The sequence below is a fragment of the Copadichromis virginalis genome, linkage group LG2, assembly GCF_057382275.1.
Source record: "Copadichromis virginalis isolate Kocher_CV1m ecotype Utaka linkage group LG2, C_Virginalis_male_GT1.1, whole genome shotgun sequence".
NCBI lineage: Eukaryota > Metazoa > Chordata > Actinopteri > Cichliformes > Cichlidae > Copadichromis > Copadichromis virginalis.
In genome coordinates, this window is record NC_140619.1 from 31,671,922 (window position 1) to 31,684,525 (window position 12,604).

Below are 12,604 nucleotides of genomic sequence, written 5' to 3' on the forward strand. Positions count from 1 at the left end.
AAGGCTTCATTTGCCAAAATACTCTTGCAGGTGTGGACAGGGTCTAAAACAGCCTTTCATAAGACGCTAAAATCATGTTTATTTCCAATCTGAAATATGACCATTTTAGCATGAGAGTCTATGGGTACTGACTTTTAAAGCCTGCCCCAAGTGGTCAATCGAAGAACTACAGCTGTTGGCACTCAAGCATTGGCTTCATTTGTTTTACAGTCAAATCTCTCTTAAATTAAAAAGCTGTTCATTCATGAAGCTAAAGCCAAGATGAACTCTTTTTACCGTAAAGAGTAGAAGCGACTCTAACATTTATAAAACTTGGTATTTAGCCGGCACCTAAAGTATTCCTTAGGTAGAACTCTTCGTGAAAACCGGTGATGCAAAAAAACCAAAGCAAATTCCAAACTGGAAATACACTTAAACATTTATTTTTATATTTTAACAAAAGGTATAAAAAATTGTGACCAAATCATGCAGAAAGTAACTCCCAAAAGAATTCATACAGAAACACAAACTCAACATTGGGGTACACACAGCTTTGATGTTGTACAATGAGTTTCACAGTTTGTTGACTCTATTTGAGTTTATTAGACTTTAATATTTGTTGTATCAGTGCCAAAGCCTCGTGGCAACAAGTTCCAGTTTAAAGTCCTTTGGGAGGACACAGTAACCTTTGTGCTTTATAGAATTATTATTTTCTCATTAACTTCAGTGTCAACAATGCTGAAAGCCGTATGAGAAGCTTTTAATCAAGTGTGTCGGAGGGATGGTTTGTGTTTGCTCATTCTTGTAGAAGCAGAATTGATTGAAAAGCTGTAAGATGGCATTTAGCTTCACTGGGAATCACTTAAATTGCCAGGAAAAAGGTCACACAACAAAAATAGCCTTTACTGATAGGTAAAATCAATTATATTAAGGCAACAGCAACATTGAGACAGACAAGTAGACTGTGTGAGTCAGTGTATAATTGTGGATTTAGCTACAGGTCTTTGGTTTAAAAAAAAAAGCATAGTACAAATAAGTAAAGAAGACAAGAAATGAAAATAATACATTTCAAAAATGGCTATCTCTTTCTTTGGGTGCATCACTGGGCTTCACTTCCTCTGCTCTGGAGCTCTGCCGAAACAAACACACATAATGTAAATACAGGGATTTTTCTTAATGGTAAAAATGACCTGAAATGTGCTCAAATAAATTATTTCAGCGGGCTTTGAGCTCCTGCTTGGAATAATTCAAGAGACTCATGCTGGAGATAAATTTTCAGTGCTACTTCTGTTAAAGAAAAGAGCTGAGATCTTCTGAAAAATATATTCGTGAATTCCTACTAAGAGGTCGCATACAGCTGACATCACTCATACCTGGACATTAAACATGAAGCCAAACAGCAGCCAGTGAACCTACCTTGACAAACCTTGGCAATAGCTTGACACAGATAAGTAAATAGGTGTATTTCTGTTCTTTTTAACTGAAGCACTTATTCTTGAATCTAAACCCAGTTAACTTAAACAGGTTGGGCTATTACTCTACCTTGGACTTGAATAACAGGTTGATGACACCCTTTGAGCGTCTGTCTGCTGTTCGGTCAGAGGTTGCACACACCGACATGCTCTTACTGTCCCTCCTGGCTCTGGAGGACTCCACCTCCTCAGCCCCTCCTGCCACTGACAAGGACAGGCCTAGAGAGAAAGAGAGAGAGGGGAAAAAACAAATGTAGTGTTTGTGTCCTCGTGATTACAATTTTACAGCAGATCTTGCACTGTAGCCAGGTGATTTTTTGTGACTAATTGGGCTCCCGCAGCTGTTCTGCCAATGACCTGTGTGCCCTAGCAACACTGGGGGCCTGTGAGTGCTGTATCTTCAGTGAGGCAGTGCAGCTTGTAGTTGTGTATTAACACCGCAGTGAGTGCTGTCTCAGCTGATTCAGTGAAGGCAGGAGGCCAGCGAAGCATCAGTAAATTGTGGCCTGATTCACCATAGTGCAAGGATGTGTAAATACAACAATCAGATATAAACCAGATGCAACTATTACATACTTCTGAGAAAATACAACATTCAAACTGATTTGCTGCCTTATATCAGAGTGTGTCTTAGGGCAAGTTGTTACTGTGCATTCCCCAGCATTCACTTTTTCTATTGCACACCATAGCATGCCAAGGTATTTCTCCTATTATGACCTTGCTTGTGCTCTTTTTTTCTTTGAGTCAGCTTTCCAGAGCAGGAAAAATGCAGCACTTCCTCTTAGGTCATGATTTTTTGACTTTGTGGGCTTTGTGCACCTCAGTCACAGTAATTCCATCACACCAGGTGGGTTTGTGTGTCACCTGTGATGGCAGGCAGCGATCTTGAGTTGGCATTGGTCAGCGCCACATTTACTTCATTTGGCTCAGACAAGTTGGTGTCACTGCGGAACTCCTGTTTCTTGGACAGCTAGAGGGAGACAAAAATCACAGAAAACTCAGACTACACTTCACAGAAACAGAGCGTTCTATTACTTAATCATGTAATGCAACCTTCCCCTCTTTTCTGTCTTTGTACCTTTTTCTCACATTTTCCCCACATTGCTATCCATCATCACTAATTCTCACCCGTTTGCATTCCAGTGTACTGGTCCGTTCTCTTTCCTCTGTGATGAAGATCATGCTGCTCCTTTTCTTTTTCTTCTTACTCTTCCTCATTTTGACCTCTGCATCACCCACTGTCATCATGCTCCCCTCCTCACCTATACTAACACTGCCACTGGAGCGTGGCAGGGTGGCAGAGCTCCAGGAGATTGGAGACTCAGGAGGATTGTCCCTGGGAGGAGGCAGGAAGATTTAGATTAGACATTCAAAGGAAATCCAAGCTTATTATCATATTTGTGTGACGCTTTTTCCATAAGACTTCATGTATGCAGTTTAAACTGAGTGTTATCGTGGGGTTCTCGTGACACAGTAGGGGTTCGAAAATGTGCATGTTACCTGTCTGCATGTGTCTTGGTTGGCGTCCCACACTCGGATCCCTGCAGTGAGGAAATCGAGATGACGGACTGACGAAATGATCGCAGCATGGAGCGTGGACGAGTAGACTTTCTCTCATCCAAGTCCGGCTGGAGAGAGAGAAAGACAAATGTGAACAATATGTAGATTAGCCGAAAAAGATATCGTAGAAAAAGTGACATCTCTAAAAACAAAAAGAACAAGAAAAAAGTAAAACTGAGTCTAATCACTCTTAAAATGGTGTATAATCACTCTACTCCAGTTTTGTTTAATTTCTCCTGAAAGGCAGTGCCAATTACAAGTTAATGACCACATTTGCCCCCGTTAAAACCATCCAAACCCTGTTCTAGTTGCAGAGAAATTTAAAAGGTACAAATCCCACATCAACACTCTTCTCACAGCGTTTTCTGAGTACTTTGATCTTTAAATTCGCTTGGGTCAGCTAATTTGCAGCTTAATTAGCTCTACACTGCTCTACCACAGCAGCTCCATGTCCAGCTTTGCAGAAAAAAAGATATTCTGGATTACGGAAGCATCATATTTTAGTAGAAAAGTTAGGATTTTCCTACATTTTTCTTTCAGCTTACCAACTCTCTCACTCCGTACTCCTTCTCCACTTTCTTTTTCAGCTGTTTGAAACACTCCTCCATGCGCTCATGGAAAGGACGCAAGTCCTCTGTCACTCTCTTCCCATGGAGGGAGATTCCTCCACCTAATAATGGGATCTGGAAATAAAAATGCCATGGTGTCAGCAGAAAAACACACACACACACATATAAAAGTAATGACTATATATGTTGTGTACATGTATTTGAGAATATGTATTAAGTACCTGCCATGCGATGAGGTCCTTGAGGCGAACCAGCTTCTCTCTGTCCTCCTGGTGATGCTGGGTGTACTCTTCAGTAAAGAAGGCCTGATACAGAGGAAATATTATATAACACTCATTTAAAAAATGATAAAAATCGATTACTATTTCACCAGCTAGCAAAAATGGTAATTTACTACCATCCTATGTGGAATATTATAATACTGAATAGTGTGTATGGAGGCACTTAAATGATAGTCAGATAAGTACATTTCATTTAATGTCATTTGGACTGCAGAAACTGACTTTGATTATATTTAGTGAGCCTCAGGAGGTGATAAAGAGTTTCTTCTTAATGGATTTAAGTTCATCATGAGAGACGAGTCTTGCATGAGAGCGCTCTCTTAAGCTCTGATATCTGTTAAAGGACTTACTTTGTTACGGTGAATCTCCGTCCTTTTTCGCAACCCCTATTTGGCTGTACGTGGTACGTGTTACAATAGATGGCAATAGAAATATATATATATAGCAATATAACAGCTTTATGCAGTGGTTCTCAAACTTTTTCTCTCTCAATCTGATTTAATGAAAAACAATGTGTATCTAAAAGCACTTAATTACTACATTTCAAATATTTAAAGGCATCACAAAATTCACAGAAAACCAATTTTTTTTCGACATCCTAAGCTAAGCATTGAAGTTGTATGACAGCGAGGTTTTCTAAAAGAACTAAAAGCAATAAAAAAACGTTACTTAATTTTTAATAAGAAACATCTGTAGAGATCAAACTCTTTTCCAGGCGAAGTCTTTAAAGACTGCTTTGTTTCAGAGTCATGAAAGAAAAAGAAGACTCAAACAAACATGTGGTTCGCTTTTGTTACACTTTGAACACATATCCATTTCCTTTTGTCTGCCACAAAATATCCAAATCTGGCTTTATGCTCACAGTAAATGTGACTGTGCTTATTACTTTCAGTTGGCTTTTGATGATAGCTAATTGTGACTTCAAAATATTGAACACAAAAGTATTTACTGAACTTAAATTTTGTATTAAAATAATAATAATAATTATGCAGGAATGATTCTCTCTTTTTTTTTTTAAACAAACACATGCACCTCATCCAGTTCTCCAAGGTTTCCTGCAGGTACTAGTTTATCATTTTAGAAATCCTGGTTTAAGCTAAAGTACTTTGTTTCCCCAAAAGGTTACCACAGCAGATGCATCTGTATGTTTGGCACATATTTTTATGCTGGATGTCCTTCCTGATGAAACCTTCCAATGTAGCCAGGATTGGGATCAGGTCTAAGGCCACACTAGCTTGTGTTTTATTGCCAGCTGGTGAGCCTCTGCCCCTCCTACTTCTGAGAAACTCACTAATAAACTCTTTTTAAGCTCAGTCATGTTACTGGCTTGTTGAAAATTAACCTAATTAGTTACAAGATAATCCTCCATCTGTTTCAGGGTCTGTTTCTGTTTACTCTTCCAGCCTTTTGTTCCCACCACTCCAAAGTTTTGAGATGTGTTATTGCCATTAAGTTCAAAATGAGTTAATTTTTAAAAATTAAATGACAAAAGGTCTTAATAGAGTTTTCAGAATCACGGCTTTCTGTTGTTGTTGTTTTTTTAAATTTTATACAGCGTCCCAACCATTTTGGAACTGGGTTTGTAATATTAGTGATGATCCTTGAGAATTTACCTTTTCATATTTTGCAAAGCCACCCATGACAGCTGGGTCAACGATGCCGTTGAGCAGCATGGAGAGAGGGTTGATAGGAAGGCTCCAGTCAGACTGGTATTGGTTAATCATCGTTAAAATCTTCTCATTTGTTGACTCCATGGTCTCTATGGCATTCTCCAAAGGAGACAAGGTAGTCTGGAAAGGGAGGCAGACACACAGAAAGAGTAGAAGAAAAAGGAATGAAGGTGGATGGATGGAGAGTTTTCAGATCGGATGTGGGAGACGTATAATAAAACCTTTAAATATTAAACGTAAAAAAACCCCTGTAATCAGTGGTGTTGAAATGTGAAACGCATTGCACTGGAGATAATAACTTACAGCAAACATACAAGTCAAACATGGAGAACAAACATGGCCCTGTAGACTTACATGCTTCATGTCAGTTGCCTCAAACCAGCGCAGGATCCCAGGCAGCTTATAGACAGTGGTAAAGGTTGTGCGCTCAATCCACATGGACTAAAAAAAAACAAAAAAAAAGTATAAAAACAGAGAAGCTGTCAGATAAATCTGTACCACTTCTGAATACTCTGATATCATATCTTGCATTGAAGCCTGAAATCTTAACAGACGCTTGCTGCACAATCTTATTTATTCTAATCTAATCATACACCACTGTAATACCGGAATCTGATGCTGCATCTCAAGAGCTCATCTGAAACCTTTAAACACAAGCCTCAGCATATGAAAAATCCTGCCTTTGAATAAAATCCTATTATTTTATATATTAGAAACTCACAGTTTCAGACTGATAACAGTTCTAGTACAAAAGTCCTTGAAATGCTTTCATGGTCCCTGAGGTCACACATTTCATTTTAAAGACATAACTCACAGCAAACTCATTGTTTGGGTCCACAGGTCCTTTCCTCACAGGTCTGGAATAGTGAAAGCGCTGCACATAGTTGGACTTATAGAAGCTGAAGAGGAAAGAAATGAGTCAAACAAAGACAACAGAAAAATCATGCAAAATGAGGCACAATATACATTAGGTGTACATATTTAAAACCTCCAGTTCATTTTTAAGCACTAGCTTGAATGGCACTAACTTGATGATCTGGTCAGGAACGGGTTTGTTCTTCAGGCGAGGAGGGATTTCGAGGACTGGCTGCACTGTAAAACACTGGATATCTGTTTTGGACTGCTCAGAAATAAACATAAGAGATAGATTCTCAGTATCTCTGTGAGTGTACAAACTCATAGTGGAGGGATGTGTTCATACAGAAGTGCATCAAAAGGAACAGGACAAGTAAACTAAAATGAAATTTTAGTTTGATACACAGAGATCTGATGGTTGGTTAAGATGTACTGTGGTTCTGGGTTAAAAGGTCCCTGGATATTTAGTACTTTCAAATGTGTTCAGTGACCCAAATACTTAATAATCCCGAAGGTGCTGCATGTGAATATTTTATGACTTCTATGCTAGTGTGCTGGTGAACACTGTAGACCATGCAGAATATTAAAATTTTCTTCGTTCAATATGCATCCACATATGACTGCAAATGAATAAGTGTGTAATGCTGCTTGAAGGATACACTGAAGTGGAGAGTTCTTGATATCATCCCCTGGCATGGTGGTTGTGTTGAGACGCACGGCGCTGGGGAACTGGCTCATCAGCTGGTTCTGGAAGTCCTCTCTGCGCTCATACTCCTTACCACGGTGGATAAACACCTTGTTCTGAAGCCAGGGGGAATAAACCAGTGTTAATACTGATAATAAAGATTAAGATCCAGCTTATCTTCACAGGAAAGTTCTTTGCCTATTTAAACGTCCTTAAATAGGGCAGAGTCCACCTAGGAATGGCAGACACTGAAATTCTCTCAAAGACTCAAAAGTTGGACCTGATCACCTTTGACTGCCCTCTTATAAGCTGAGTACTGACTTTGTCTTACTTGTTATCACAGCAGATTAACACACATAATCATAGCAGAAGCAATAATCATTGCAAAATTATATTTCTGCAGCCTGTTGCAATCAACACATCCAAAATGTTTCCGGAGGGTATCGTATGTCCCACTCTGCTAGATACCTGCTGGTGCGATTTAAAAAAAACTGTAAACAGCTAAGCTTAACTGCCAATAACGTTTTTTAATGGAAGACAGTTAGGATTTTGTAAATGGTGTGAATTCCTTAATATCTACTTTATGAGTGTTTCTGGTAACAATTTGAAGTATTCTCTAACTCAACTGTGACACAGCAAAATACAAACCCTGAGGAATGGAGGGTAGCCCTGTCCATAGTAGCCCACTGCAAAGTAGTCTGGTTTAGGCCTCAAGATCTTCATAATATTTTCATAGAACTTGGCTTGTTTTTCCTGTAGAGAGACAGAAGGAAACAGAGGATGTGTCCAAGGGAGACTTTCAGATGTGCACTTTGGGCAGTTTAATCAGCTCATGCCAATGACAAAGCTACGCTCAGCAGAATGCCGGGCCTGCGAGGGTGATAGATGTAGTGAAAAAAAAGCACACCCCATCCAAGGGCAATGTCTGTCATTTATATAACCACATAAATTCAGCATTAGCTGAGAGAGCTTCTGCTGCAGTCATATAAAGAGAGGGAGAGATTTTTCCATTGTTGGGAAATGTGTGATTCTCTTCGAGGAGTGGAAGGAGTTATTTGAGTGAAGGGGAGATAGAGGAGAAGGTGGTGCTAAACCAAAAGTTAGTAAATGGGAGAATCACTTCTTCTGTTGTGCAGAGGCAAGAGATGAAAGAAGCGGAAGTGTGATTGAGATGACAAAGTGAGGGCCAGGAGGACTTTGAAGTAGCTGAAGACTGCTAATGAAGAATCATAATTTTGGGGTCATATATTTATGACACGCCATAAGCTCAAAAAAAGCTTGATTTAAAGGAGTATTTGACATGCCGAGTAAGCTTTAAAAATAGCTGTTAATGTTTGAGTGTGCAGATGATGTAACAATATATTCAGAGGCAGTGTTGGGGAGTAACGGAATACATGTAGCGCCGTTACGTATTTAAAATACAAAATATGAGTAACTGTATTCAGTTACAGTTACCGTTTAAAAAGGTGGTATTTAGAATACAGTTACTTTGCTGAAATAAAGGGATTACACGGCGGTATTTTCCTGTTTCATATGTTCGGCTATGCCCTCTCTATTTTTGGTTACTAGATGACAGTACATATTTATATTATTATAGGATGGCACTCCCTTAATCAAAGACGTGATAAGTAGCCTGAATTCTCTTTCTTTCTTAAACCCCCCAAACATCTAAAACATCTATAAAAGGGAAAGGGGAAAAACATGCAATCATGAATGCTACACAGAAGACATGAACCCCTGTGATTGTAATGTATTACCAGTCTCTTGCTGAGCAGCTCGTAGTCAAAGATCTCATTTTCGTACTGCTCTGCAAGTTCCTTACACAGAGTGATGGCCTCTTCCCACATCTAAGCACACAAAGGAAAGAAACAGAAGTGTCCTTCATTACACCATCTGCTAATAAATCGGGCACAGCTGTCGTGGTGGGAATTCATATCATGAAAATGTCTGTGTCCAAGTCTCTGTGGAGTGGAAGGAAGTCTCTATCTCAGCTTCAGAGAACATGAGACACTCGGGGAGAATACAAAATGAATGTGACACTAACATACAGCATAGTGATCATGTGTGGTTGAAGGATATCTGTTTTGATGTCTCCGATATCCTCGAGTGAAGCAAATAAGAAAAAGAAGACAAAAACGAACAACAACACACGGATTTTCATTAATGCAACTGAGCGCTAATTAGTACTCAATTAATCACTCAGTATCGGTACAGCTAAGCAAATTTTGACATTGTCTGAAACAATACCGACCTTGCCCTTGTCAAAGTAGTCAATGATTGTGTCGTAGAGAGTTTCTTTGAGCTGTCGCTGTGTTTGGGAGCCGTGGAACTCAAACTGACTGCACATGTCATCTGACCACTGCAACAGAGACAGAGAGGAAGTAAAGAGATATGGAAGAAAAGACAAAGATAAAAACAAAATGAGATATTTCCGAAGGGAGGCCCAACTTGATATTGCTGAAACAAAAGAAAAACTTTGCCTTCAGGACTACTCTAATTTCTGCTGTGCCATTTATCACAGAGGAACAAAGGGAGAAGAAGTACTTAAAGCTTACAGTTTCATTGTTGTAATAAATCAATATTAGTCCTAAGCGGAGCATGTGCAAAAACAGCAGCAGAGTGCCCATTTATTATATAAATGAGACAACTGTTTATCTTCTATTACATAAATTACACAGAATTAAATTTAGAAAAAAAAAAAAACAGTACATCATGATTTTTAAAACTGTCTAATCTGCTTAGGATAGCAAAGATTATAGCATGCTGTGTGTTCCAGCCTGTTGTTTCCAGTAGTGTGACCGGAATGACAGGACTGACCCTGCAGATAAATGGAGATTATAAAAATTGTTAAATAGAGTTCAACTGCTTTGATGTAATGAGACACACAGAGGAGATGACGAGCAGGAGATGCTCAAATTCATGTGTCTTATAAAAGAGTTGAAGCGACATAAGAGGTCAAACAGCCTCAGACTCATACATGCACATCCTCACACACACACACACACACACACACACACACTGGGCAAGTGCACAGCATCAATCACCATAGTGATGTAGCTGCAGTAGACAACGCAATGCCATAAACTAAACTCGGCGCTTCATCATTTGGAGGCCAGCGACGTTTATCAGCTAATGCAAAACTGTCTCAGTTGTGGCAAGTGATTAAGAAGAACAAGACACCGGGGCCAGCATTAAGCAACGATATGTGTCTTCATATGCGTGCATGTGACTGTTTGCCCCACCTTGAGCAGACGAGAGTGGAGCAGCAGTGTGTACGCCGCCTCTGTGTAGTTTTCACACTCCAGGTGAAGGTCCCTCAACTTGTAAAGGTACCTGAGCACACACAAGTACAAGAAAAAAGAAAAAAAGAAGGCACACTCTTTAAACAAGAGAATTAAACCTTATTCCACTAGGTGCCACTGTTGGGCAACCTGAAGACCTGCAAAGGAAGCATTAGCCCTCTTTCTCTCTCTTTTCTCTCACTCTCTCACCCACAAACACACTGGTAGATACCCTGAAATATGTACTAAGCTTAGCAAAAGGTCATTTAACACTCGCACACACACACCTACACACACACACACACACACACGCACGCACACACGCACGCACGCACGCACACACACACACACACACACACACACAAAAGAGCACAATTTAGCATATGTCTTATAATGGTCTGACATATGCTTGTAGGCCTATAATGTTTTATAGGCCTGACAAGGGGAAAAATGGGATTACTTCTTGTCACCTGGAGGACCGGCTTTTACTGCTACTGCTTTTAGTTTTGATCTGTTTTGTTGTATCTATATCTTGCATCTGTCAAGACAAACTTTCTCCACATGGCCAGAGGCTGGACTTTGTTGCTAAAGCACTGATGACAAAGTAGGAAAAGAAATGTTTTCTGGATGCTTTTAAATGAACAGTCCCATATCTGCTTGCAAAGTAAGGTGTTGGCTCACAGGACAACCGCTTATTTTGTCTGCCTAAATGTTGACAGTCTCACTTTCCTTGTTTTTTATTCTTTTTTTATGTCACACCTGCTATTTCCTTTCTCACACTTTCAGATATAACAATTTTCTGGTTGGAAATGTATCTGGCTGTAAGTTGTTTATGACAGTCCAGTCATTGGATGTGAAATCAAACAGAAAAGGGAACAAAAAAACTGAAAAGTTTCACTCCCAAGTCATTTGCAACTTACATTAATTACTCAATCTGTTTGACTATTATTTTAGAGTCGTGTATTCATCTCATTTGTTCTCTGGCATCCTGTTTTTCACTTTCTCTAGCTTCATTTTACCTGCACGTTTCAAAACTGAAAGGGTTTTGATGATCCAAATTTAGCAGGAGGCATCTTTTTTATTCTTCTATACTCGGTTTTGTTTGATACAAATAAGTAAGTTTCATCTTATTATTTGCACCTTGAATAGAACAATATAAGAAGTGTCCTATTTCCATATTACAGGTTATGAGTGTTTAGCAGTATCTTCATGCTGTAAAAAAACAAAACAAAAACCCTGTAAAATATCAATAGGACATCAACATTTCTATTCTATTACAAAGGGAATGGATGCATTGCTCACAGCTCCTATGTGGTAGAATTGTCTAGCTGTCTCACATTCTTATGAGACAGCTACACAAAGAAAAAGAAATTACAGAAAGCTACAAGCTTCAGTGACTAGTATGTAGCACATATAGCGAATAGCACTACGTGTATGTATAGCAGAATGAAACTTGGCGAAGGGAGCAGATTCAGTTTTCAACGTACTGCATTTAGAGAAAAAGACATTATCATATGCACCAGGGATGCGAACCAAAACAGCGAGGTGAGTCCAGTGCAGTTTAATTTCATATTTTCTTTCATAGGATTCTGAAATGATGACAGAGTTTAAATCTGAAGCTTGATCATGTGCTTCATCATTGTGGCTGATTTGGGTTGTACGCAGCAGCACAAAGGGAATTTTAATTAGTTTTGGGTTTCATTATCCATTGTTATGTAAGCGCACCATTAAATTGTGACTAATTATATAACACAGACATAAATTGTCTATTTGCATTAAAATATATTTGTTGGCTGACACCAATAAACCAGCCAGCTAAATGTTACTGTATTATCCACAGAGCTGACAAGGCAGTTGATCAACCACTGACTTTCACTCACATTCACACATACAGATAACTAATTTGTCTAAAAGCCATACTCAGAAGTGCACTGCGGGACCTGACTAGATCTGTACTTCCTCTCCTCCTCTCTTTCCTGTCTGTCCCGCTCATTCTCTCGCTCTCTTACAAATGGTTCTGTCTCTCCCTGTCTCTCCACCTCTCCCTCCCTCACACTCATCATGTCTCTCTCTCCCTCCAGTCAGGCCGAGCTGATCCTGTGGATTTTGACATTAATTCAGTGGAACTCATATAATCCCTTGTCAGATTATAGAGCCACACACACACACACACACGAACGCATGCACAGACATGCACAGACATGCGTACAACACAGATATGCACCATTTAAGTTAAATCCAGCAAGTAAATA

At 39.4% G+C, this 12,604-nt stretch overlaps 1 protein-coding gene across 1 annotated transcript in view; it reads right to left on the bottom strand.

Annotated features, from left to right (window-relative positions):
- Positions 1-400: 400 nt before the first annotated feature.
- dock2 (dedicator of cytokinesis 2) overlaps positions 401-12,604 on the bottom strand; it is a 102,971-nt gene continuing 90,767 nt past the window's right edge. The window contains exons 36-51 of the mRNA XM_085429793.1: positions 10,314-10,404; positions 9,323-9,430; positions 8,829-8,918; positions 7,720-7,824; positions 7,046-7,187; positions 6,560-6,641; positions 6,346-6,430; positions 5,886-5,972; positions 5,475-5,651; positions 3,802-3,885; positions 3,557-3,694; positions 2,952-3,079; positions 2,580-2,787; positions 2,316-2,421; positions 1,522-1,670; positions 401-1,110 (exon numbers count right to left, since the gene is read on the bottom strand). Coding sequence (XP_085285919.1) covers positions 1,048-1,110; positions 1,522-1,670; positions 2,316-2,421; positions 2,580-2,787; positions 2,952-3,079; positions 3,557-3,694; positions 3,802-3,885; positions 5,475-5,651; positions 5,886-5,972; positions 6,346-6,430; positions 6,560-6,641; positions 7,046-7,187; positions 7,720-7,824; positions 8,829-8,918; positions 9,323-9,430; positions 10,314-10,404 — 1,843 coding nt within the window. The 3' untranslated portion in view covers positions 401-1,047. The remainder of the gene's footprint in view (positions 1,111-1,521; positions 1,671-2,315; positions 2,422-2,579; positions 2,788-2,951; positions 3,080-3,556; positions 3,695-3,801; positions 3,886-5,474; positions 5,652-5,885; positions 5,973-6,345; positions 6,431-6,559; positions 6,642-7,045; positions 7,188-7,719; positions 7,825-8,828; positions 8,919-9,322; positions 9,431-10,313; positions 10,405-12,604) is intronic.